At 47.0% G+C, this 27,950-nt stretch overlaps 1 protein-coding gene across 1 annotated transcript; it reads right to left on the reverse strand.

Annotated features, from left to right (window-relative positions):
* Positions 1-872: 872 nt before the first annotated feature.
* On the reverse strand, positions 873-27,065 carry TBC1D20 (TBC1 domain family member 20). Its single transcript, XM_003316796.7, has 8 exons — positions 26,854-27,065; positions 12,619-12,804; positions 9,666-9,746; positions 6,448-6,634; positions 6,179-6,280; positions 4,838-4,979; positions 3,697-3,884; positions 873-3,433 (listed from the first exon to the last, which is right to left on the reverse strand). The coding sequence occupies exons 1-8, from the start codon at positions 26,921-26,923 to the stop codon at positions 3,178-3,180; spliced, it is 1,212 nt and encodes a 403-aa protein (XP_003316844.2). The 5' UTR covers positions 26,924-27,065; the 3' UTR covers positions 873-3,177.
* Between the last annotated feature and the right edge of the window lie 885 nt (positions 27,066-27,950).

Raw genomic sequence — 27,950 nt, forward strand, 5'->3', positions numbered from 1 at the left:
AACATTGGACTGACCACCCTCTTTGGGTGGCATGATTTGCCAAGAGTGGCTCACAGAACTCAGGGAAACTTACGTTTACCAGTTTATTACAAACGTTATTAGAAAAGGATACAAATAAGTAAACAGCCAGATGAAGATACACACAGGGTGAGGTCTGGACGGGTCCTGGGCAAATGCTGGAGCTTCTGGCCCCATGGAGTGCGGGTGCGCCACCCTCTTGGCACGTGGACAAGTTCTCGTTCCTCTCCCTCCACATGTTCAGCTCTTCGGAAGCTCCCGTGCTCCTGGGCCTTTTATGGAGACGTCATTGGATAGGCATGGCTGAAGCATGGCAACTGTGTTGAGATGAAACTGGACAAAAAGCGTAAGGTCTAAACCCAGCAAGGCCTGTCTGTCCAGATGCTTCTTGGCCTCTCTCTGCAGCGTTCCTCCTTCCGGGTATGGGGCAGCACCCTCTCTGGAATGAGGGTCTTATGAGCTACAGTCAGATTAAAGTCTGGTGTTGAGCAAGTGAAATGGGGCAGGAGAAGGTCACAGACAGAGATTCCGTTTTCTGAGGCCTGCAGTGTCCCAACATTATAACAAAGGGTTATGGGAGTGATGAACCAGGAACTGTGGACAAAAACATCTACACACGTATAAAATATCACAGTGCCCTGGGCTGCAGCTGGAGTGTGTGGGTCATAATTCTTGCAGATGAAACAGAAACAGCAAGACTGGAGGTACTGCCCTAGGTCTCCTAGCCAGTCAAGGCTGACCAGGACTCCACAGACCATGGCACAGTTCTGGGCCTGACATGGAAGGTGGGAGCATCCAGATCAGAGACCATTCCCACTGAGCGGTGGCCAAGGACGGAATGACAGAAGAGGTGATTAGTAACCACATATGGCTGTTTATTTGATACAGGGCTCTGTACAAAATATTTACACATATTCTTTACAGAATAAGTAAACCACCTGAAGGTAATTAGATAATGCTTTCTTCTCAATGACAGGGAGAATCCTGGTGTCAGCAAAGTTAGAAAACAGATAAACATTCTCCTTCCGAGGCCACAAGTCAAGCAAATGCCACTTGCTTCCTACGATCTGAAAAGCTGTGGCCTTGGGACCCTGGTGACGTGCACCTCCTTTCCTCAACCCCATCAATCCCTTCAGTATTTACAAACAGGCTTGAGTACTTGTGGAAGGAGGGGCAGCTGGTGCCGCCCACTGAGAGGATGACAAGAGGGCCAGCTTGCTTTGGGAGAGCACTGGGAATATCTGCCACATCATCACCTCTGGAAGAATTGCCTTTGCCCTGATGAATACACCACTGTCTAAATTAATCCATCGACATCACACTTACCCCACGGTGGGGCTCCTGAGCCATGGACAATGATCCATCCCTTTGAGCTTTTTTTGGTTTTAAAGTGCGTAGTGGTGGCTGGGCATGGTGGCTCACGCCTGTAATCCCAGCACTTTGGGAGGACGAGACGGGCAGATCACCTGAGGTCAGGAGTTCGAGACCAGCCTGGCCAACGTGGCGAAACCCCATCTCTACTAAAAATACAAAAATTAGCCAGACATGGTAGCAGGTGCCTGTAGTCCCAGCTACTCGGGAGGCTGAGGCAGCGAGAATTGCCTGAACTTGGGAGGAGGAGGTTGCAGTGAGCTGAGACTGCACCACTGCACTCCAGCCTGGGCAACAGAGTGAGACTCCATCTCAGAAAAAAGAAAATAATAATAAAATAAATAAAAATAAAGTGCTTAGTGTAACTCGGCGGACAGGGCTCCCAGCTGCCTGGCATGTGGGACACCCTCCACCCTGCACACAACAGGCATGCAAAGAGGACTGGATATGGTGGGGTGGAGTGCTTCTGGTGTGTTCACTTTAAGAAAACATCTGCCAAGAGAGAAGAGTGCCCAGGAAAGACCAGGAAAATACAAGTACATGGCTGCTTCATACCATATACCCTAATTCTTTAAAGCAGCAAAAGGCACTTTTTTTTTCTCAGGCCAGAGTGAATCTAAAACAAACCTGGCTTTGCTTACAGGGAAGCTGTCCCAGAAGGACTGAGTGATGCCTCTTGTTCCCTAAGGTCTGGAGAGTCTTTGCAAGTTCCAATGACATTTCCAACCAGGTGGGAGAGACCAGCAGTTGACGAGACAAGTCAGACCCAAAAAATGACGCCAAGGTAGTGAGTGGGTGCCTATTTGGGAGTAGGATGATTTGAGGAAAACAGGAAGAAAAACCGGTCAGAAAGTGGCACTTTGGAAGTGGAAAGCTGTTTGCAAATAGCAACTCTGGCTAAAGCGAAAATGTTAATCAAGTAGAAAGTAAAATTCAGGATCTTAGAAGCTCATCCTTCTGATGAGAACTATTTTTTTTTCCGTGAAGGAACTATTATTACTTTAAAAGTGAGGGTAATTTACATATGGGGTGTATATATTCTAAAAATAGTAATAAAAGTACCTTTTATAAGCAATGTTGTGTGGCTTGTAGAAGAAAACAGGGAGGAAAAAAAAGGCAGGCAAAACTAGTCTAGGTCTAGGCCCTAAAAACGAGCTTTCCTTCCCACTTGACTGGAAATGCCCAAGTGATTTCTAGGCTGAAAATAGGTAGGATTTAACGAGTAACCTAGTTCCCTTCTGTCTCTGATTTCTGATCAGCTGATGGAGCTGCTAGTAAGAGGGGCCGATCATGCTCCCAGACGAGTCCTTTGGCCTCTTGCTCTCCATCCCAAGCCTGACTCCTTCAGCAGCAGCCCCCTCCTTCTGTGTCCATCTGATGCAGGCAAGCAGGAGCAGTAAGAGGGCATCCCATGTTCCAGTTCACTTTCTACGGGGTGACTAGGAGGTTCCCGGTAACTAGGGCAGCCCAGGCCCAGCAGGTTGCAAAGGCAGCTGCAAGCTTCAGAAACCCACTTCCTCCAACACCGGGGAGGTGGCAGAGAGCCCATCCAAAAGCCCACTGGGAGAGGCATAAGATTCTGTGCCAGGCCCCCAAGTCCCCTCTGTGTCAGGTAGGCTCTGCTATTGGCCTCTGAAGTAAAGGCAAACACAAACGGGCAGGGCAGGGTGGCAGGAATAAAAAACTCTGGACAGAAACCCTTTTAATAAAGGAAATTCCACCCCTCCCAATCCTTCCATGGAAGGGTGAGACCTTAATGTGATGTAAGAGGAAGGTCTTCTCTGGCTTTCAGGGAAACAGCTGCAGCTGAAACTTAGGGGCCCATTCCAGGGCACTTTTCACCACAGCCAGTGCAGCCGCTCCAAGTGCCACTGTCAGCCCCATCACTGCCAATTTCACAAAGCGGTTGGTCCTTGGCTTGGTCAGGACATCTTCTGTTCGATCTTCAGGCCGCAGAAGTCCCCGAAACCGCTGCCGCAGCACCATATCAGGCCTCTGCTGGGCTGATGCCAGCTCAAAGTCTTTGAAAGTAGAGGCTGCCGTCCTGCAGGGGAAAGAGACGGAAGGAAGGAAGCGGTATGAAAGAGGAGGAAAGCAAAACTCCACCACGCAGGCTGCGGGCAGAGCCTTTCATTGCTGGGAAAGCTCTTTATGATAAAGACCCATATGTCTACAGTGGGGATTCCACTGGCCTAAGCTCAGATCTCTGGAAACATGCCCCAACCCTATCCCACCAGACACAAACCTTCCCTCGCTTCTGCTCATTTACAGCCACCCCCATTCAACCAGTGTCCCAGCCTTGCTCACCTCTCAGCTTGCTGTTGGGCGGTGGCCTCCCGAGCAAGTTCGGATGGGGGAAACTGAACAAAAAGGTCTCCTGCTCTGCTGATCAGTGTCTCATAGGGCAAGTCCTGAGGGATCTGGGACAACAGGTGGTGGACCGAGGCCATGTCACAGTCACAGTCCAGGACTTCCTGCTCGCGATACAACACAATCTGTGGGGAGGTAGTAAAGCCTTGCAGTCAGAGGCCAGACACACAGGGCCTGGGCCACCTGCACTCCATTATCCTTGCAGATGAATTTAAACAGGTAACAGACAGGACTCAGCCCAAATGTTCAGCAAACTCTTGTATCCATCAAGGAAGTAATAACATATATACGCTCAGTGCTACTCCTACTCTCTGGCCCTTCCTGCAAACTTCCACCACATGACATGAAAGGCTGACCAGTTACAATCTAAGTCCTTCGGGCATGCTGGGCTGCTCAGGTGTCCCTTTAAGTCTTGAAAGAAATGAAGGAGATTCTTTTAGGAGAAAGAAGGAGAATTACTGGGAGATTCCTGGAGCTCCAGCATAGAAGAAATGGTTCAAAACAGTAGAAAGAACAGTCTTGCTCCCTTTAAGCATCTTCCTTCTGACTGCTGGTCCACAAATCCACAGATGCTCAAGGGACCAGTGGTCATTGAAGGACTTCCCTGAATTCCCATCTCCACCCCATCCCTCAAGACCCTTCTACTAACTGAAGCCCCTACCCTCCACCGCAAGCCGCCTCCCTTGTCTGTCATGACACCAGATCTCTTCTTTTCTTAAATCTGGAATTGACAGCTTATACTACTATTTCCCTAATTGTGTTCATCAGCTGAACATATATTCCAGACAATGTCAACAGGAACCCTGACAATTCACAATGCAGATTAGCATTTTAAAGGTTCAGAAGTGTCATGCAGCAAAAAAAAATCTGATTTTGTTTACACCCAGCATTTCCCAACTTACTATTTTTTGTGTGTGACACCCCCATTAATATTGCACAGAATGGTGTCCAGGGACACCAGCCTGGGAAGTGCTGTCTTTTGCATCTTTCCATAATCCCCAGGTTTCCCTTCAGGGAAAATGACCACAGTGGGATGGGTGATGGTGAACCCAGCTGCTGGCTCGTGGCCTGTACCTACCACGGCTGCAAAGTAAATCGGCATCAGTGGGTGGCAGGCCAGGAAGAAGTCATATAACCGCACGACGTGCCTGAAGTCAGACAGGACATGCCCAAACCAGGTGATGAGCCAGCTGAGGGCAAAGATGGTCCCTACCTCAGCACTAGAAACAAAGGAAAGGCAGGTGTCAGGTCCTGTGGGCCATCCCTTCCCTCTCTCTGGGCCTTATAGTGCTGGTGAGAAGGAAGCATTTAGGAATAAGATTTCTGGAAAATTCAGTTACCTAGGAATTCAGCATCTTCTCCTTACAAAATATTTAATACAAAGTCTTTAAGGTGTACCACAACACTAACACCACAACAGGGTCCTGGCTGCTTTATCTCACTGGGTGCTCGCCTAATGGCCAACAAATGTCAACTACAGGAACGAGAAGCAGTTGTTTTCAGAGAACTACGCCATGATTCTCCTTCTGACTAAGTCTTACCCTTCTGGGGGGCACAGGTACATATTCCCATGCCTGAAAACATGACTGCATTAATTTTTCAATTAACATGAGACAACTGAAATATCTTAAGATGTAGCTGCCAGACACGGTGAGTCACGCCTATAATCTCAGCACTTTGGGAGGCCAAAGCGGGCGGATCACCTGACATCGGGAGCTCGAGACCAGCCTGACCAACATGGAGAAACCCTGTCTCTACTAAAAATACAAAATTAGCCGAGCGTGGTGGCGCATGCCTGTAATCCCAGCTACTTGAGGCTGAGGCAGAAGAATCGCTTGAACCCGGAAGATAGAGGTTGCAGTGAGCCAAGATCATGCCATTGCACTCCAGCCTGGGCAACAAGAGAAAATACTCCATCTCAAAAAAAAAGAAGGCATAGCCATTACCTTTTAAAAAATTTAAAAAAAAGAGGCATTGGCCGAGAACACATTTCCAACTAAACAGAGAAGAAACAAAACATCACATGGGATTTGCAAAAAAAATATGTCTTCTCTTTGGTACTTGGGAAATAAAACAACCCATTGTTGGCCTTCCCCTTCTCGCCGCTGGATCCCACAGGACTTTGTGTTTCTCTTGTGGCAATAACCTCAACATCTTACCTTGGCATACATACCTTATCCACCTCTCCCCACTAGATGTAAACTCAAGGGATGGGCTATGTCCCCCAAAGAGCACAGTCCCCAAAAATGCTCCAAGAACTGAATTACCCAGATTGCTGGTGACTGGAACAACTGGGGAGAACTTAACAAATCCACCCAAGACAATGAGGAAACTGCGCTCGGCTTGTGAGGAGTGTTTCAGGTGTGGGGGGGTGTGGGCGTGTGTATGCATGCACACAGAAATGCAGACACATATGTACCTCTGCATGAAGTCATGGAGCTCTGGATTCACCTGGTCAATGATGGGCATCAGATAGTTTAATATATGCTTGGTGTTGTCCATTGTTGGATCCATAAAATCCCTGGAGGGAGACAATTCAATAAGCCTGGTTACCAAACACTTAGATCAGGGCTCAGGGTGGCGAGGGCTCAAACTCCTAAAAAAGCTGACCGGAAAACGGGCCAGTGAGTTATCCCCAGGACGGCTGAGGAGTGATGCCCGTCGTCTCGTGTTCCTCTCTACTGGTACCTGAGGTGGTGGGTAGATAATTTTTCTACCAGGGATGTTGCCAGCCTCTCGCCTACCACCAGCAGAAATGTGACCACAATGTCATGGTAGCCCTGGTAGTAGTGCAGCTGAGGGTTGCGCTCCAAGATGAGGAGGATGATGTCAATCAGTTCTTCCTGCAGCCCTTCTCTCTGTTCCTCTGGCATGCCTGGGGACGGGAGCAGAGATGCCTTTGAACATACCAAGCAGCCTAGTTAACAAGGAGGTCGAAGAAGGCCAGCAATGAATTTTCAGAGAAAAAAGGAAAATGAATTACAAATAATTTGGCAAGGCATATCAAGATCCACTGTTGATACCACCTGGCATACAGGAAAAGGCAGCCGCTAGCTTTCCAGTGGGGCAAGCCGCAGACACCACCCTAACCAAGTTGCTGCAGTTAATACTGCTGGGACACAGCATTTAACTGCAGAATTTCAACTATGGGAGCCACAGACGGCCTCTGCCTCCCGAGGTGATGCACTGACAGAGCTCAGCATCGTGTCTGCAGGATTTCTATCAACAGCGCACAGACCTCAATCTCACAATGAAGAAATACCCAATATCCCCAAAGGAAGAGAAATTTAACTCTCATACAATACAAAGGAACTGTTCCAGATTAAAAATGGCTAAAGGTAGATGACAACAGCATGAGAAACGCATAAATCTATATTTCCTTTTCCAGTGAAGCACATTACTCGAAGAAATGGTGAAATGTGAATAAAATCTGTGGATTAATTAGTTAACTATTTTTCAGTGTTGTTATTGATGTTGCTCACTGTACTGTGATTACATGAGAGCCTTATATTTAGGAAATATATCCTGAAACACTTGGGGTAAAAAGATGTCATGTTTGCAACTTACTCTTAAATAGTTCAGAGAAAACGTCTATGTCTATGTGTAAAGTGAAGGAAAGACAGAAAGCAGCTAAAAAAGCAAATGTAGGCCGGGCGCGGTGGCTCACGCCTGTAATCCCAGCACTTTGGGAGGCAGAGGCAGGTGGATCACGAGGTCAGGAGATCGAGACCATCCTGGCTAATATGGTGAAAAACCCCGTCTCTAATAAAAAATACAAAAAATTAGCTGGGCGTGGTGGCAGGCGCCTGTAGTCCCAGCTACTTGGGAGGCTGAGGCAGGAGAATGGCATGAACCCAGGAACCAGAGCTTGCAGTGAGCTGAGATCGTGCCACTGCACTCCAGCCCGGGCGAGAGAGCAAGACTCCGTCTCCAAAAAAAAAAAAAAAGCAAATGTAGTAAAATGTGAAAACAAAAGGAAATCTGGGTAAAAGGTATCTGGGGAATTCTTTGTCCTATTTTTACAACTTTTCAGTAAGTATGAAATTATATAAAAATAAAAAAATTTTAAAGTTACACGGTCCCCTTTAAACCAAAGCAAACATTACAGGAAAAACTGATCCTCTTGATCCAAAGATGTATTATAGCTGGAAATAGGGAAGCCTGTCTCAGGAGTTCTTTCAGGGAGTTCTTTTACTGCTGGAGCTAGTGCTGCCAGCAGTAAAAATGCCAAGCCTTGGCCTTATGAGCCAGGTTAGAAGAATGGCACATGCACAGCTTCTCCACACCATTAGCTTTTAGTTACAAACACACACTGAGAGAGAGAAAGCAGCTAATGTAAGGGCCCAAACTAAACCGGACAAAGGATTGCAGGTAAGAGCAAAACTCACCTCTTGCCCATATTTACCCCACCCCTTCTCAAATAAAAAGCATACCCTAAAAGATAAATAAGGAAACGAAGCAAACCCAGGGCTGCTGATAGGTGAAGCAGTGAAAGGAGTGAGAGTAAAAATTAAACCCTGTGTGAATTTTCAGCAGAAAAGCAGTGAGCCAAGCCCAGAAGACCATGAATGGAAAAAGAATATGAAGCCACACTGTAAGTTCAGCCTACAGAAAGTGTATCACAGATATTACATCAATGGAAGAGGAATAAAGGGTTCAGAGGGAAAACAGCTTACCTAGGAAAAAAATGGGGGCTGGGCACGGTGGCTCTTGCCTGTAATCCCAGCACTTTGGGAGGCTGAGGTACGTGCATCACCTGAGGTCAGGAGTTCGAGAGCAGCCTGGCCAACATGGTGAAACCCCATCTCTATTAAAAACACACACACACAAAATTAGCCGGGCGTGGTGGCGGGCACCTGTAATCCCAGCTACTTGGGAGGCTGAGGCAGGAAAACTGCCTGAACCTGGGAGGCGGAGGTTGTAGTGAGCTGAGACAGTGCCATTGCACTCCAGCCTAGGCAACAAGAGTGAAACTCTGTCTTTTAAAAAAAAAAAAAAAAAAAAAAAAAAAAGGGAGGCATCTGTCCTATATGATCTCATCCAAACCAGCAGGCTAGGAAAAGGGAATGGACCGTGGGCATGTGCTTTTATCAAAACCACGCTGGCAGGCTACTGCTACCTGGGGATTGCAAGAATCTGTCCAGGGAGCAAGAATGCCAGCAGGAAAGCAGCCCCTTCAACAACAAAAGCCAGGCCAGAGCACAGTGCAGAAGAGGGAGGCAGCCAGCTTAGAGGCTCCTGTTCCCTTTAGCAATTCTCCTCTCTTCATGACCTCAAGGTGGAGTTGCCAGAGGAAGAAAACTAGGTCATCCCTGTGAGGTTTGTTGCCCAGTTCCCTTCACTGTGAAAACTGAGACAACGGTCCTTCTTTTCTCTCTTCCTGAAACGAAGAGGTAATTTTAGGAATACATTCTTTTCTTTTGTTTTGTTTTGTTTTTATTTATTTTTTATCTACAGCTGCTGAACAAATTAAGGAATATACTCTTACACAAACAGGGAATGGCCTCTCTTCCCTCTAAGGAATCTTACATATGTATGCGCAAGGTATCATCGTTTTTAAACCTAATTAAGATATTACTCATTCTTGTTGGTGCCCAATTCCACACCAATCTGCTCTTTAATGCCAGACTGATGGCTCTAACAATCCTTATTAACTCCTTTTTGTGGCTTCAAGGAAAAACAAAAACCTCTTCTCTCATTCACCACCTCTAGGCCGGGAGAAATTATTTTTGGTTCAGGCTTTCACAGTGGGGGTCTGAAAGTGACCAGTCAAGAAAAGGATGACTCAGCAAAAGGAGAGCTCTGAAGGTCCCTGAGGAGGCAGGGTCCAGCATATGAGGTCACATGGTAGGACCTGGAACAGATACAGTCTTTCCAAATGTGGCAGGACCGGGAGAGCTTCTCACCAGGAGGGAACCGCCGCAGCGACCGTCGGACGTCCAGCAACACTTGTTGGTAGTCCTTGCTCATCTGCCGTAGGTTCTTCCCTATTGAAGGAAAAGGCACGTTATTGCAGGAATGCCTGAGAAGCCAGACCAGAAGCAAAACATTCTGGGATGACACAAAAGGCCTAGAGGGCACATGTCAGCTTCTCCTGAAGAGGATGATATGACTCAAGATACAACATTTGGCAGGGAATCATCCCTAGTTTAGTTCCAAACATTATGTTTCCTGCAAGTCACAATGACCCTAAGAGAAGGGAGCACAGACTGCCCAGGAGACAATACAGCAGGGTGGGAAGGAGAGCAAAGACGTAAGGAGGCCAAGGCCACTGTGCATCACTGGGAACTGCTCTGAACTTCAAAGTCCACAGCTACAAAATGAGGATATTCCCTTCCAAGGATCAAATAAAATCATGAATGTGGGAACAACAGACCACTGAAAAAAACCCTAACGCCTATAAAGTTGTGGGAGCACTAAGCTGCTTAGAAAGGTATATTGAGACTCACATAAAGAACCACCTAACAACTCTTGACCCAGCAATTCTAAAACTAAAGAGCTGCAAAGAGGACAGTCCTCGTGTTCAGCTGCTAAGTCCAACACAGTGTGAAAGTAAGGAGGCAGTCTCTAGCCATTATACATATAACCAGTGTACATTTCCTCCAACCAAACCAAGTGCTGTATAATAAGCGTACATTTCCCTCGCAACCCAAATCCAAAGCTAGTAAGGCTGGGCAACACTTCCTCACACGCAGGCTTCATGGTATAAAAAGATGAGGGAAGTTTGGAACCTGACAGAAGAACAGCATCTCAGGATTCAGGGTGTGAACATGGCACTGCCTTAGCCTTCCAACAAAAAGCTGACTGCTCTGAAGCAGCCAATTCCAAGGATAATAACAAGTGGCAACTCAACACCTACTGGGTGACATCATGACGCTGTGAACTTTTTGGTGGCAGAAGTCCTGTTTCAATCATCTCCAGTACCTGGCAATCACAGCACAACTAATATTTGCCAACTGAAAGAATCCTCAGCACCTGGCATTTTGCCATGATGGCAGGAAAGCTACAAGGTGAGTGCACTGAGTGAACGAGCAGCAGAGTGAATTCACTGTTCTACAGGACTTTTACCATTTTGAACTTCATTCCAAGGAACTCTTTTCACCACATGGGCCTTGCACATTAGTTAGGTAACTCTTTTAACAGAATTACAGGATTTTAGAACTCCAAAGGATTTCAGTATTTCCCAATAAAAAGAGGGTGTTTTCTTTTTTTTTGAGTATCTCACTCTGTCGCCCAGGCTGGAGTATACTGGCGCAATCTCGGCTCATTGCAACTTCCGCCTCCTCGGTTCAAGCGATTCTCCTGCCTCAGCTTCCCTAGTAGCCGGAATTACAGGTGTGCGCCACCATACTCAGCTAATTTTTGTATTTTTAGTAGAGACGGGGTTTCACCATGTTGGCCGGGCTGGTCTCGAACTCCTGACCTCAAGTGATTCACCTGCCTCAGCCTCCCAAAATGCTAGGATTACAGGCGTGAGCCACTGTGCCCAGACAAAAGAGGGTGTTTCTGTGTGTGTTTAATTTTACTTTACTTTTAGAGATTGGATCTTGCCATGTTGCCCAGGCTGGCCTCAAACTCCTGGGCTCAAGTAATCCTGCCTCATCCTCCCAAGCAGCTAAGACTACAGCCGTGCACCACCATGTCTGGCTAGTTTTTAAATTTTTGTAGAGACAGGGTTTTGCAATGTTGCCCATGCTGGCCTCAAACTTCCAGTCTCAAGTGATCCTCCTGCCTCAGCCTCCGAAAGTGCTGGAATTACAGGTGTGAGTCACCTCGCCCAGCCACAAAATACGCATTTTTTTTTTTTTTTTGAGACGGAGTCTCACTGTCACCCAGGCTGGAGGACAGTGGCGCAATCTCTGCTCACTGCAACCTCCACCTTCCAGGTTCAAGCAATTCTCTGCCACAGCCTCCTGCGTAGCTGGGATTACAGGCACCTGCCACCATACCTGGCTAATGTTCATATATTTTTTTTTTTTTAGTAGAGATGGGATTTCACCATCTTGGCCAGGCTGGTCTTGAACTTCTGACCTCAAGATCCACCTGCCTCAGCCTCCCAAAGTGCTGGGATTACAGGCGTGAGCCACCACACCTGGCCCAAAATATGCATTTTAAAAAAACACTTGCCAAGCAAGTATGCAGAACAAAGCATATGCATTTTTAATAAATTCACTTGCCTAGCCAATATTTTAATCCCTAATAAAAAAAGAACTTGCCTGGGCGTGGTAGCTCATGCCTGTAATCCCAGCACTTTGGGAGGCCGAAGCAGGCTGATCACTTGAGGTCAGGAATTCGAGACCAGCCTGGTCAACATGGCAAAACCCCATCTCTACTAAAAATACAAAAATTAGCCGGGCATGGTAGCGCATGTCTGTAATCCCAGCTACTAGGAAGGCTGAGGCAGGAGAATTGCTTGAACCCAGGGGGCAGAGGTTGCAGTGAGCTGAGATTGTGCCACCGCACTCCAGCCTGGGTGACAGAGCAAGACTCCGTCTCAAAAATAAATAAATAAAATAAAAACAAGTAAAAAAATAACTCATTCCACTTTTGAATAAAATTCTACTTATGGGTTTGGCCTTATTTTCAGAGTGGGCCCAGGCATTTCCCAAAACACCCTAGATTTATTCATATACCCTTGGTTTGAAAGGACCATAAAAATGAAAGATCCTGGAATTCTTTTCCCCCTGTCTCCTAGATAAGTGCCCCTCACAGCCTCCCCCACTCCCCTTACCCGATACAGGAGGCGGGTCCCACTCCCCTTACCCGATACAGGAGGCGGGTCCCACTCCCCTTACCCGATACAGGAGGCGGGTCCCACTCCCCTTACCTGATACAGGAGGCGGGCCCCACTCCCCTTACCTGATACAGGAGGCGGGTCATTGGCGTTGACATTGAGGAGCTTGGGCCACACTTTTCGTCTGATCTCATCGGTCAGGAGCCCTCCTTCACTGATAGCCATGCGTCTAAGGGCAGCCACATCAGTGGGATCACTGTTCAGAGCCTGGTGTATCTCTGCCACTTTCTTTTTCCTTTTGGCGTTAAAGTCTGAAAATAAGGATAGGGAAGAATGAGGCGCACATTCAGCACGTGCATATTTTCTGCCTAGGACTCAAGCTCCTTTCTGATATGAGGTACAGGTAAGTATCTCCTCTTAGCTCTAAGACTGCCTGCTGGCATAAAGTCTCACAGCCAGATGCACTATTCATTTCAGGCCCAGTCTACTGGGCCTCATGGTGGGAGGCTTGGAGAGCCCATTATAAAACAGATTTTAAATCACCGATTTTTAAAAAGATAGTCTCTTTTTATAGGTCTGAACCAAAAATCATAGGCACAGACTGGAAATAATTATTAGTTGTTGTTTTTAACAGACAGTGTCGGCTGGGTGTGGTGACTCACGCCTGTAATCCCAGCACTTTGGGAGGCCGAGGTGGGCGGATCACAAGGTCAGGAATTCGAGACCAGCCTGGCCAATATGGTGAACCCCCGTCTCTCCTAAAAATACAAAAATTAGCTGGGCATGGTGGTGCTCGCCTGTAGTCCCAGCTACTCAGGAGGCTGAGGCAGAAGAATCACTTAAACCTGGGAGGCGGAGGTTGCAGTGAGCCGAGATCGTGCCACTGCACTCCAGCCAGGATGACAGAGCGAGACTCCATCTCGGGGAAAAAAAAAAAAAAAAAAAAAAAGAGACATTGTCTCTCTAAGTTGCCCAGGCTGGCCTCAAACTCCTAGGCAAAACCGATCCTCCCACCTCAGCCTCCCAAACAGCTGGGACTACAGGTGCATGCCACCATGCCCGGTCCAGAAATAATTACACGTACTTTTTTTTTTTTTTTTTTTTGAGATGGAGTCTCGGTCTGTAGCCCAGGCTGGAGTGCAGTGGCGCAATCTCAGCTTACTGCAACCTCTGCCTCCCGGGTCCCAGTTCAAGCAATTCTCCTGCCTCAGCCTCCCAAGTAGCTGGGATTTCAGGCACGCACCACCACGCCCAGCTATATTTTTGTATTTTTAGCAGAGATAGCGTTCACAATGTTGGCCAGGGTGGTCATGAACTCCTGACCTCGTGATCCTCCTGCCTCGGTCTCCCAAAGTGCTAGGATTACAGGTGTGAGCCACCACGCCCAGCCTATATGTACATTTTTTTTTTTTTTTTTTGAGAAGGACTCTTGCTCTGTCGCCAGGCTGGAGTGCAGTGGCACGATCTCGGCTCACTGCAACCTCTGCCTCCCGGGTTCAAGTGATTCTCCTGCCTCAGCCTCCTGATACATTTAAAAAAAAAAAAAAAAAGGTAAGTGAGGCTGGGCACGGTGGCTCATACCTGTAATCCCAGCACTTTGGAAGGCCGAAGTGGGCAGATAATGAGGTCAGGAGTTCGAGACCAGCCTGGCCAACATGGCAAAACCTCATCTCTACTAAAAATACAAAAATTAGCCAGGCGTGGTGGCATGCACCTGTAATCCCAGCTACTCGGGAGACTGAGGCAGGAGAGTCGCTTGAACCCAGGAGGCCGAAGTTGCAGTGAGCCAAGATCGTGCCACTGCATTCCAGCCTGGGCGACAGAGTGAGACTCCGTCTCAAAAAAAATGATAAGTGAAAAAAGAAATGTGTTAAAATCAGACAGATCTTGGTTCACATCCTGGCTCTGCCACTTATCTGATCCATAATCTTGGACAGATGACTTCCCTGCTCTGGGCCTCTGGACTGACACCCTCTTGTCAGGATAGTTACCATGGTACACAGTAGATACTTACTAAATATTAGCTCCCCTCCTCACTCTGAAACAACATGTATTTTACAAATCAACCTACAGATATTTAATTAGTACGTAATATGCAAAGCACTAAGGAGATATACTGTGTAAGTAACAAACAAGGAATTACAACTATAATAAACGCTCAGTAAATTCAGGCATATCTAGCAGTCAGTGTCAATGTTTTCATACAAGAATGTCCATTCTTAATTCCCAAACTTCACAGAGCATATACATCTCTTACTGTAACAATTTTTTCCTGTTGTTTAGATAGGAAAAATGCATGTCACCAAAACTCGATACTACATTGAAAACATAACCACATGAAAAGGTCTCCTGTTACATGCTACTACAACTGGTAAAAACATTAGAATCACATAGAGATTTTTTTTTTTTTTTTTTTTTTTTTGAGATGGAGTCTCACTGTCGCCCAGGCTGGAGTGTAGTGGCGCGATCTCAGCTCACTGCAACCTCCCTGTCCCAGGTTCAAGCGATTTTCCTGCCTCAGCCTCCTGAGTAGCTGGGATTACAGGCATGCACCACCACGCTTTGCTAATTTTTTTTTTTTTTTAGACAGGGTTTCACCATGTTGGCCAGGCTGGTCTCGAACTCCTGACCTCAAGTGATCCACCTGCCTCAGCCTCCCAAAGTGCTGAGATTACAAGCGTGAGCCACCACGCCTGGCCAACACAGAGATGTTTTCAAAACCAGTGTCAAAGGGTACTTGGGTTTCCAGTGTGGCTGGTGACACTGCCACCAGACACTGCCACAGAGAGGCTGTGACACTGCATACAAAGGAACTGTTTCTTAAAAACCATAGTAAGTAATGTTTTAAGCATCTTACATCCTTATGTGATAGTCTGTTATTCATAGACATTTTGCCATGTTTAAATTACTTTTTAGGACTGGTCCCTGAGTGGTGCTGTTTACAACTCATTGATTACAATCAGTTGATTTCTTTGTTCCTTTTCCACGCCCACTGCTTCACTTGACTAGCCTTCAAATAAATAAATAAATAACTTTTTTGGGAAATTGGTTGGGAATTTGTGGTTAGTAGCTACCATATCATTTTTCTATGTGAAATAACAGAGTATTGCTTTTTGGCCTTTGGCTAAGATCAGGGGAGATAAAGGAGTAAAAGGCTCTGAAAGTTTGCGTGCAGAATGTCTGCTTTTAGGGATGGCTTGCGGAAGTTAAATGGATGATGCCTGTATTTCAGTTCTTTCTAGTTGCCAGTACCATTGAGAAAATATGTCAAAAACACAAGAAATGTTACACAAGACAACACCAAACGTCACAAGGCAGTAGACTATAATTGTCAAAAAAGGTGCATGCAGACAATAATGGCCAAGAGCTCAAAGAGACTGCAGTGGGTCAGGGCCAAGCTAACCTGAGAAGTGTACCTTAAAAAGGAAGAGGAGCAAAACTCTCTTGACATGCTTAATTGTGATGTTTAATGAACATCCTTGCAGTGTAAGACGACCTTTTTAAAATACATTCTTGGCCGGGGACGGTGGCTCACGTCTGTAATCCCAGCACTTTGGGAGGCCAAGGCAGGCAGATCACCTGAGGTCAGGAGTTCGAGACCAGCCTGGCCAACATGGTGAAACCCTGTCTCTACTTTAAAAATACAAAAAACTAGCCGGGCATGGTGGCAGGCGCCTGTGGTCCCAGCTACTCAGGAGGCTGAGGCAGGAGAATCGCTTGAACCCGCAAGGTGGAGGTTATAGTGAGCCGAGATCGCGTCACTGCACTCTAGCCTGGACGTCAGAGCGAGACTCTGTCTCAAAAGAAAAATAAATACATAAATAAATTCTCTCGGCTTCAGACCTACCTATCTTTGGTCTCTCAAGTTAAACCCAAAGCAGCACCCGTCACATCTGCCTTTTCTTTACTTTTGTCTCCTATTGCTTCCGGATACCTTCTTCCTTTTCCTGCAAAGCCCATTCTGCTGGAGTGGAAAAGTCCAATGCCTTGATGCCAGGGTCTTGTTCAGTCACTCAAGATGGAGTGTAGTGGCACAATCATGGCTCACTGCAGCCTCAACCATATATATATAGTTTAAATAAATCAATAAATCAATAAGTTCTCTCTTAATGATGGTTTGAGCCTCACCACTTGATTAGGACAATCAGCATAACCTGTAGAATCTTATTTGGAATTGAATTCTGTATTGTAATTTTGTTCCTGTTCATTTTTAAATTTTATTTTTCTTTCACTGTAAAGATGATACTCTGTTTTAAATGTTAAAAGTGTACGAGCAAAAGGCCGGGCGCAGTGGCTCACACCTGTAATCCCAGCACTTTGGGAGGCCGAGGCAGGCAGATCACGAGGTCAGGTGTTCGAGACCAGCCTGTTCCAACATAAGGAAACCCCGTCTCTACTAAAAATACAAAAATTAGCCTGGCCTGGTGGCGCACGCCTGTAATCCCAGCTACTCATGAGGCTGAAAGAGGAGAATTGCTTGAACCCTGGTGGCAGAGGCTGGAGTGAGCCAAGATCGCACAACTGCACTCCAGCCTGGGCGCGACATAGCGAGACTCCATCTCAAAAACAAACAAACAAAAAAAAGTGTACAAGTTAAGGAAGCCAGGTACAATGGCTCACGCCTGTAATCCCAGTGCTGTGGAGGGCCAAGGTGTGAGAATCACTTGAGTCCACAAAATCGAGAACAGCCTGGGCAACAAAGTGAGACCCTGTCTCTACAAAAAGTACGAAAAGTTAGCCAGGCATGGTGGTCCCAGCTACTCAGGAGGCTGGGGCGAGAGGATCACTTGAGCCCAGGAGTATAAGGCTGTGGTGAGCTATGATAGCACCACTGCACTTCAGCCTAGGTGACAGAGCAATACCCTATTATCAAGGCACTGGACTTTTCCACTCCAGCAGAGTGGGCTTGGCAGGAAAACGAGGAAGGTGTCCTGGTGACCTGTCTCTAAAAATAAAAACAAGGCCGGGCACAGTGGTTCATGCCTGTAATCCCAGCATTTTGGGAGGCCGAGGCGGGCAGACCACCTGAGATTGCGAGTTTGAGACCAGCCTGACCAACACGGAGAAACCCCATCTCTACTAAAAATACAAAATTAGCCGGGCGTGGTGGCGCAGGCCGGTAATGCCAGCTACTCAGGAGGCTGAAGCAGAATCGCTTGAACCCAGGGGGCGGAGATTGCGGTAAGCTGAGATTGCAGATCGCGCCATTGCACTCTAGCCTGGGCAACAAGAGCGAAACTCCGTTTCAAAAAAAAAACAGGCTGGGCGCAGTGGCTCACGCCTGTAATCCTCGCACTTTGGGAGGCCGAAGTGGGCAGATCATCTGAGGTCGGGAGTTCGAGACAAGCCTGACCAACATGGAGAAACCCCGTCTCTGCTAAAAATACAAAAAATTAGCCGGGCATGGTGGCGCATGCCTGTAATCCCAGCTACTCGGGAGGCTGAGGCAGGAGAATTGCTTGAACCTGGGAGGCAGAGGTTGCAGTGAGCCGAGATCATGCTATATGCCACTGCACTCTAGCCTGGGCAATAAGAGCGAAACTCCGTCTCAAAAACAACAACAACAACAACAACAGCAGCAGCAGCAGCAGCAGCAGCCAGGGACGGTGGCTCATGCCTATAATCCAGCACTTTGTTTTTTTGTTTTTTTTTCGAGACGGAGTCTCGCCCTATTGCCCAGACTGGAGTGCAGAGGCGCAATCTCGGCTTACTGCAACCTCCACCTCCCAGGTTCAAGTGATTCTCCTGCCTCAGTCTCCTGAGTAGCTGGGATTACAGGCACGTGCCACCATGCCTGGCTAATTTTTTTTTTTTGTATTTTTAGTAGAGACAGGGTTTCACCATGTTGGTCAGGCTAGTCTCAAACTCCTGACCTCGTGACCCGACAGTCTCAGCCTCCCAAAGTACTGAGATTACAGGTGTGAGCCACCACACCTGGCCTATCCCAGCACTTTGGGAGGCCGAGGTGGATGGATCACTGAGGTCAGGAGATTGAGACGAGCCTGGCCAACATGGTGAAACTCCATCTCTATTAAAAATACAATAATTGGGCCAGGTGCGGTGGCTCACGCCTGCAATTCCAGCACTTTGGGAGGCCGAGGTGGGCAGATCATGAGGTCAGGAGATCGAGACCATCTTGGCTAACACGGTGAAACCCTGTCTTTACTAAAAAAATATAAAAAAATTAGCCAGGCGTGGTGGCGGGCGCCTGTAGTCCCAGCTACTCGAGAGGCTGAGGCAGGAGAATGAGGTGAACCTGGGAGGCGGAGCTTGCAGTGAGCTGAGATCACACCACTGCACTCTAGCCTGGGTGACAAGAGCAAAATTCTGTCTCAAAAAAAAAAAAAAAAAAGGCAGAAAGAACATGGATTCACCTGCTTATACAAGAAAAAAGGGGAAAAAAAGTGTACGAGTTGCCTTGTTACAATAAAACTAAATGTGTATACACACAAAGGAAATGGAGGACATTCAGGGGCTGGGATGAAGGGTACAGAAGAAAGGCCAGGAGATATGGCCCTTCCATTTGACAGTAGACTAATTAAAAAATATTTATGTAGTATATATTAGGTGCAAGGCACCAGAGTTCATGTGAAGTGGAAGATATCACCAGAAGGTAGGGCAGATTTTAGAAATAACTAACAGAAGGTACATTAGGTTTTAGAAGGGACACCAAGCATCTTCCCCAGCAATGTTCTAGTCTGAGACCATAGTGAGTCTACAAACTGTTTCTATGACAAAGCTGTACATTATTTTTTTTTTTTTTTTTTTTTGAGACAGAGTCTTGCTTTGTCTCCCAGGCTGGAGTGCAGTGAAGCAATCTTGGCTCATTGGAACCTCTGTCTCTCGGGTTCAAACCATCCTCGGGCCTCAGCCTCCCAGGTAGCCAGGATTACAGGCGCATGCTGCCACCACGCCTAGCTAATTTTTTGTATTTGTAGTAGAGACAGGGTTTCACCATGCCAGGCTGGTCTCGAACTCCTGACCTCAAGTGATCTGCCTGCCTCAGGCTCCCAAAGTGCTGGGATTATAGGCATGAGCCATCAGGTCCGGCCCATTATTAACATAAATTAAAGTTGGTACTAATAAGTCACAGGTGAGCTACCTATGAGACCTGAAACGTAAAACCCACATAAACAGAGGCACTAGCTGGTTTGGAGCCATGTGCAATTGGAGGTGCGACAGAAAGATAATAGGAGTAACTTTTCACCTCGGTAAACCTGTCCTCCTGGCTTGACTGCTGTTTCCTGGTAACCTAGTAGGGTGACCATTTGTCCTCATCTGTCTGAGATCTTCCTGGTTTATACCTAGAGTCCTGGCACAATTGTTCACAGCAAACCCTTTCTGCTCCCTGTATTCTCAAATATGTCCCAGTTTGGAAGCCAAATTAAATGGTTACCTACCTAGAAATCATTAAAAATAAAACCCCTTCTGGGCACGCCTATAATCCCAGTACTTTGGGAGGCCAAGGTGGGCAGATTACCTCAAGTCAGGAGATCGAGACCAGCCTGACCAACATGGTGAAACCCTGTCTCTACTAAAAATATAAAAATTAGCCGGGTGTGGTAGTGCACGCTTGTAGTCCCATCTACTCAGGAGGATGAGGCAGGAGAATCGCTTGAACCCGGGAGGCGGAGGTTACAGTGTGCCGAGATCATGCCACTGTACTCCAGACTGGGCAACAGAGTGACACTCTGTCTCATAAAATAAATAAATAAAAAATAAAATAAAATAGGCCAGGCATGGTGGCTCATGCCTGTAATCCCAGCACTTTGGGAAGTCGAGGCGAGCGGATCACCTGAGGTCAGGCGTTCGAGACCAGCCTGACCAACATGGCAAAACCCCGTCTCCACTAAAAATACAAAATTAGCCAGGTGTGGTGGCAGGTGCCTGTAATCCTAGTTACTTGGGAGGCTGAGGCAGGAGAATCACTTGAACCCAGGAGGCGGAGGTTACAGTGAGCTGAGATCACGCCACTGCACTCCAGCCTGGGCAACGAGAGCAAAACTCCGTCTCAAAAAAATAAACAAAATAAAAATAAAAATATAATAAAATAAAAACCACTGCCGGGCATGGTTTTTAGTCGAGACGTGGCTCATGCTTATAATCCCAGCACTTTAGGAAGCCGAGGTGGGCGGATTGCTTGACCCCAGGATTAGGAGAGCAACCAGCCTGCGCAACACGGCAAAACCTTGTCTCTACAAAAAATAGGTGGGCGTGACGGCGTGCACCTGTAATTCCAGCTGCTTAGGAGGCAGAGGCGGGTTGTAGTGAGGCATGATTGTGGCACTGCACTCCAGCCTGGGTGACAGAGTAAGACTCTGTCTCAAAAACAAAAAAAAATCTCCAATTTCTTCTGTCAGCATAGCACCTAGTCAATTGTTCATGAGATGTGTCAAGCTCTTGACTCAGGTGTGTCCTTTCATCCATTCATCCGCCTGCCCATTCGTCCAGTCATTCATCAGTCTGTCACTTAATGGGTGTCTACTTGTACTAAGCACTGTACTGGGGATAAAAAGATGAATTACGCCCTCCCAGCCCTTGAAGGGCTCACAGCAGGGACACAAACAATTATTATATATAATAGAATCTGAGGGATTATGAAAATCCAGAGGAAAGAATGACTTTTTTTCTTCTTCTTTTTTTTTGAGATGGAGTTACGCTCTTTGTTGCCCAGGCTGGAGCGCAGTGTCACGATCTCAGCTCACTGCAACCTCCACCTCCTGGGTTTGAGCAGTTCTCCTGCCTCAGCCTCCCGAGTAGCTGGGATTACAGGCATTCACCACCACGCCTGCCTAATTTTTTGTATTTTTAGTGGAGACGGGGTTTTGCCATGTTGGCCAGGCTGGTCTTGAAATCCTGATCTCAGGTGATCTGCCTGCCTCGGCCTCCCAAAGTGCTGGGATTACAGGAGTGAGCCACTGCACCTGGCCAAGAATGACTACTTCTAAAGCAGTCAGGAAAGGCTTCACCAAGAATATATTCTGGATCCCTCTTTTAATTTTTTTTTTTTTTTTTTTGAGACAGAGTTTCACTCTTGTTGCCCAGGATGGAGTGCAATGGCACGATCTCAGCTCACCGCAACCTCCACCTCCCAGGTTCAAGCGATTCTCCTGCCTCAGCCTCCCGAGTAGCTGGGATTACGGGCATGTGCCACCATGCCTGGCTAATTTTGTATTTTTAGTAGAAACAGGGTTTTTCCATGTTGGTCAGGCTGGTCTCGAACTCCCCACCTCAGGTGATCCGCCCACCTTGGCCTCCCAAAGTGCTAGGATTACAGGCATGAGCCACCGCATCTGGCCCTTCTTTTTAATTTTTATTTATTTATTTAGACAGGGTCTCACTCTGTTGCCTTGGCTGGAGTGCAGTGGCACAATCATAGCTCACTGCAGCCTCAACCTCTAGGGCTCAAGCGATCCTCCCACCTCAGCCTTCTATGCCACCATGCCTAATTTTTAAAAAATTTTTTATAGAGGTGGGGTCTCATTATGTTGCCCAGACTGATCCTGAACTCCTGGGCTCAAGCAATCCTCTTGCCTCAACCTCCCAAAGTGCTAGGATCGCAGATGTGAGCCACCACACTGGGCTCTGGTACGTTCTTAAAGAAAATTTTGCCACAGGGAAGAGTGTGCTAAGGGGATAGTACTCCAGGCAGAAGAGTTATGTGCAAAGACCTTGTCACATGAAAGAAACACCATGTCCAGGAAACAAAGAGTTCTATGAAGCTGAAGTGCCAGGTAAAGGGAGAGAACAGAAGCAGGTAGCACCGCAGTAAAAGAGGCTGGGCTGGATTCATCCCGCAAAGGAGTCTGGGTTTATCCTGTACTCAGGAGGAAGACGGAGGGATTTTACTTTGGGCCTGAGGGCCATCCTTTGGAAGACCAGGCTGTACGTTTTCAAGAGGGGTCAAAAACATGCAGGAAACAGAGAAGCCTTTTTATATAACATCGGTGGAGGCAAAACATGAGAAGAATTTAATTTCCAACAAAGAGAAGAAACCTATTTAATTTTTTTTTTAACTTGGGAGTACCCCTGCACTTTCCACACATCACAAATTGACAGCACTTGAGTGGCAATACTGAATACTGCTTGAGGGAAGCTGATACGCAGAAGTCTTGTTAACCTATTTGCTAAGAGTATGATCATTTTTCTTCAGTTTCTTTAGACATACATCCACTCCATCTCTCTTTCTAAATAAGCTATTCGGCAATCTGGGAGAAAGGAAATCTTGTATCTTGGGGAAGAAAACCACTATGCAGTCAACTGAATTTCCATGAGGTTTTGGCAAACCATTTGCCAGAATGTTACTTAATTCTGAACTCAAATCCTCAAATCATACCTCCCATAACTCATTTCTCTTAAGACTCTGTTCCAATTTTTTTTTTTTTTTTTTTTGGGACAGGGTCTTACTCTGTCACCCAGGCTGGAGAACAGTGGCACGACCATGACTCACTGCAGCCTCAACCTTCTGGGCTCAAGTGATCCTCCTGCCTTAGCCTCCCAGGTAGCTGGGACCACAGACAAGCTCCACTGGCCCAGCTCATTTTTGCGTATATATATTTTGTAGAGAAAAAAAGTGTTGCCCAGGCTGATCTCAAACTCCTGGGCTCTAGTGATCCACCCACCTCGACCTCCCAAAGTGCTGGGATTACAGGCGTTGAGCCACCATACCTGGCCTCCAATTCTACTTTTAATCCTGCATTTCAAAATTTACTATTTCAAAATTTTTGGCACTCTCTGGGAACGTAACAAATACGTGCAGAATATAGCAAGTGATTTCGTTATTGTTCCTCTGGAAAAAACTGGCTTGCGGTAAATGACATTATTTTTCCCATACTGTTAAGATGATGCTCACAGCAGAACTCTCTCAACAGATCTGCAGACTCTTTGGCCTGTTTCTAAAACTACTGGTGTTTCCCAGAGTAGGATGCTGTCCCAATGTGGATTTCGGCTGCTGTTTTTTTCAGGCCCCAACACCACCTTCCTCAACCCCACACCCTAGTGATTAAATGTCAGTGGCAGATGGAGAAAGCACTCTCACGTGTGCCACTCTGACAAATACTTTATTCCAACTAAATGTATAGGCTCTCACTGTGACATAAAAAGGGAAGAGGAAACAGAAAATTCAAGTGAGCTAAAGATGTATGAATTACAGAGTGAGATCAACTGCTAGACGACACAGGGAGGGAGTTAGCAGCGTCTCCACTGAAAGACAAATTCACAGACATCCTGTTTATTTCCGAAAGAGAAACATCATAGAGCTATTCTTGGGATGTTCAGGAAAAGATTAAAGTAAATGCCTATTATCTATTGTATTTCGAGATTCTGGACTTGAGAATGCTGCATCTGGCCTGGAATAAAAGACACATTTCATCTAGAGGGAGAGTGTATGTCATTCTAATCTCCCTCCATCCTTTCTTCTCCAATTTCTTTACTGCCCCACTTACAAGATATTGCACTATGATTCCAAAGCTGATACCTTCCAAACTCCTTTATAGGAGAGGTCTTGGCTATCATAACCATGATGGAACGAAATGACCGTCCTACAGCTGGCTGCAAAATATAAGACTGCTATAAATAAATCCCTGATGCCTGAAAAGTAATTCATTCAACAAAGGAAGATAGGTATGACTCTGGCCTACTCTTCATTAGAACGCTTATTTTTATTTATTTATTTATTTATTTATTTATAAAGAGGGCAAAGCAGACTTTATTTGAGGGGCACCACAGCAATAGGTATAGAAACAACTGCAACAGGGTTTTGTAGTCAGGGAGGGAGATCAGACTCAACTCCCTAAAATGCTAATTTTAACAATGGGACACTTTATCTGAACTGTGGTTCTTAATGGTTCAGATAAAGATGACACAACCCACTATTGGCTTAAACTTCTCCCAACTCTGGCTACAGAATCCAGGTAAAGATTTCTGCCCCCTCAGAGAAATAGGCATGTCCAAAATCACCTGGATTAGGGCACTTAATACACAGGGAAGGGACAATAACAACTAAAGATGGCCGCTATCCCCGCCTCCTCTAAAAGTTTTTTCATATATTTTTTCATATCACCAAAACAAATACTAACTTGGATCAACTAATCTATATAATGGAATCTCGTGTGAGCGTACAAAATTCCATACTGATTATTTGGTTTAAGCCTGCATTATCATAAAGGCTTTACAGTCTTTAAACTGAAATTAAGCTCAAATTAAGAAATGCTAGTCTTAAAACAATGGAAGGGGGGGCCGTTTCGTGTGGAGGGAGGGAGACAGACATACCCCTACACCCACCCACAACTACTGATATTGACATTGGAAATTAACTTGAAAATTTATGCCTGTAGTCCCAGCTACTCAGGAGGCTGAGGTGGGAGGATCACTTAAGTCCAGGAGTTGGGAGATGACAGTGAGCTTTGACTGTGACACTGCACTCCAACCCGGGTGACAGAGCAAGATCCCATCTCTCAAAAAAAAAAAAAAAAATGCTTTAACTCCACGTCTGTACCAGAAGACCACAGCAGGAGAGGAAAACCTTATTTCAGTCTGGGTAAGAGTTCTATTAAACACAAAATAAAACAAACTAGCCTCTGTTTTTGGAGGTCTTCATTAGTAGTTTCTACAAAACAGTATCCAAATTAGCAAAGATTCTGTTAACTACCTGGAAAAAGCAGGTACCAAGAAAGAATGTTTCACTACAATGGAAAAAAACAGTCTAGTAAGTAAACCAATCTGACTATAAACGCTACAAAAGAGGGATTCTAGCATTAGTAACTTTGCCAACAATACTGATAGGATTAAAAAACAAAACAATAACAAAAACAAAAAACCTCATCTTTAAATTTCTCCCATTCATCCAGAGAAGCAAAATCAAGGAAACTAGAGGGGGTAAAGTCTTGCAACAGATACACAGCTGCACTGCCAACAGGTCACAAGACCCACGCTGCCTAGGGCATTGACTGTTATGCCACGAGGACAGACATCACACAAACACCAGTAACTAAAGGGTTACAGTGCCAAAGGGTTCAGAGCTCCACTTCCATTCAGTATCAGAACATAAGAAAAAGGGAAAAACAGAAAATGAGCCCAAATAAAATATAAAATAAAATCTAGATACCAGGAGCTTCCTCAAAATATGTGGGTTGTATTAATAACGTGTTTGGCTCTGTTACGGGCACCATCCATCAGAGGACTGGAAATAGGGAAAGTCACCTTAGTCTTCCTCAAGGAAAAAAGATTATTTAACTTGGTTCACGGTGTACATTCATAATTTTAACTGTCATGTATTTATTGAATGAAAAACATTTGAGAACATCATGTGCAACAAAAACATGATTTCACAGAAATTGTCCAAACTAAAAGAGTATGAAAATAGAAGCGCTTTTTATACAATTATTTACTTATTATTATTATTGAGATAGGGTCTCCATCTGTCACCCAGGCTGGAGTGCAGTGGCGCAATCATAGAGTAGCCTCTAAGTCCTGGGCTCAAGCGATCCTCCTGCCTCAGCCTCCAGAGTCGTTGGGATCACAGGCTCGAGCCTCCACGCCCGACTAACTTTTAAAAACTTTTTGTAGAGATGAGGCCTCGCTGTGTTTCCCAGCCTGATCTCGAAATCCTGGCCTCAATCGATCCTCCAACCGTGGCCTCCCAAAGCGCTGGGATTACAGGCGCGAGCCATAGTGCCCGGCCGCTTTTACACAATTGAATAACATTAAAATAGGTGGCAGAAGACAGACAGAAAGTCGCTTCGTGGTTGCCAGGCGTCGTGAATACCGGGGAACGGGGAGTGCCTACTAATGGGTAAGGGTTTCGTTTTGGGATCAGACAGCGGCGATGGCTGCACAACTTTGTGAATTTTCTAAGAATCACTGAACTGTGCACCTTAAAGGAAGAACTGTGTGGTAATTACATCGGCGGTACGCGGGCAGCGCGTCAATCAAGCCGGCGACAGTGAATGAAGTTCGGGAGAGCTGATACCCCTCGGGGAGGCGGCTCCGGGAGTCTGCGGACGTGGCGGACGCCTGGGACGGGGTGGGCCTGGCCTCCGCGCTCGAGGAGTCCCAGTCCTCTCCGGATGGAAGAAAGCCGGGGCGCGAAGCCGCCGCCCGCTCTTCTGCCTGGGGACGCGACTCTGCCGCCAGGCTCCCTCGGGCCAGCTCGGCACCCGCCCGAGCCCCCCCAGTTCCAGGCCCTCTCCTCATCAGACGTGCCCTGGGCCCTCAGCCTCTTCCTCTGTCGCCGCCCGGAACCCCGCAGCAGCCCCGGGTCCCCAGCCCGCGCCCCTCCGGCGCCGCCTCCGCCGCCGGCTGCCCCTGCCCCCCGGTCCGCCCTCGCAGGCCGCTCCCGGCGCCCCGGTCGGCTTCCGTACCTGCCTTCTCCGCGCCGCCGTCCCAGTGGCCGGAGGTGGGGCCGTCGCCCTGCGCACTCCGGAGGGCCATGCCCCGGGGCCCCGGGCCCCCACCCGAGCCCCGGCTGGTGGCGGAGCCGGGAGAAGACGCGGCTCCGACCGCGGGACGCAGCGCCCGCTCGGCATCGGCAGGCTCCCCTCCGTCGGCCAGCGGCGCGCAGGCGCGCAGGCGCCCCGCTGGCCCCGCCCCGCGCCGGCACGTGACCCCGCGCTAGGCCTGGCGGGCGGCCGGGGAGGCTGCGGAAAGAGCGCGGGGAGCGCTCTGAGGAGTTGGGTTCGTCTGCGCTGTAGACTCTACGGTGTAGAGTGTGGCGCTGTTGAGCGAGTGTGCTCGAGACCAGCTGTCGTTTCCTTTGCTTCTTTCATCTGTAAAATAGTATTGATGAGAATAAAAATGTTGAACTCACAAGGTTATTGAGAGTGTTTAGAACATCACCACGCATATAGTAAATACTCCACAATTAGGACCAATTTTTGCTTACCAAGGATTATTTTTTTACCTCCTGTCTCATCTCCCCACACGAACTCCTGTCATCAGTTCTTGGGTACTTGGGGATCTAGCAGGTTCATGTCATACGGGTCCGCAGGTTATGCACTGCACAAGGCCTGGGAGCGCCATTTACGTAGACGTTCATGTGAACCGTGCCCCCTTAAGTTGTGCGAAATAGTGGCCACTCATCTACAGCAGCGCTCTGGCTTGTCAGGTCTGATTTCCTTCTCGTCTTCAGTGGTACTCCTTTCTTTCCAATTAGACATCCATTCCCTTGGTTATATCCCTGGTATTGTGATTGTGGCCTCCCGAATTTCTAGTGCTAGGTCTTCATGCTGAAGTTCCCATAATTCCAGTTGCTTGATGACTCTCTTCCACCTCCCACCCCCAACCACAACAGTTCTTTATGATCCTGAGACCTCCAGCCCATGAAACTCCTGACCTCGTGATCCGCCCGCCTCAGCCTCTCAAAGTGCTGGGATTACAGGCGTGAGCCACCGCGCGCAGCCAAGTTTTACAGTTCTATTCATAAATCTAGTAAATTGTATCAGTTATTTGGTCCCATTAA

This window comes from Pan troglodytes, chromosome 21, assembly GCF_028858775.2.
Source record: "Pan troglodytes isolate AG18354 chromosome 21, NHGRI_mPanTro3-v2.0_pri, whole genome shotgun sequence".
In the NCBI taxonomy this organism is placed as follows: domain Eukaryota; kingdom Metazoa; phylum Chordata; class Mammalia; order Primates; family Hominidae; genus Pan; species Pan troglodytes.

Coding starts and splice junctions, on each gene's coding strand:
- TBC1D20 (XM_003316796.7), bottom strand. CDS start 26,923: ATGGCCCTCCGGAGTGCGCAGGGCGACGGCCCCACCTCCGGCCACTGG. Junction 3,885..4,837: donor CGATTTACTTTGCAGCCGTG/GTAGGTACAGGC, acceptor ACCTCCCCACAG/ATTGTGTTGTATCGCGAGCA. Junction 3,434..3,696: donor GCCCAACAGCAAGCTGAGAG/GTGAGCAAGGCT, acceptor TTTCCCCTGCAG/GACGGCAGCCTCTACTTTCA.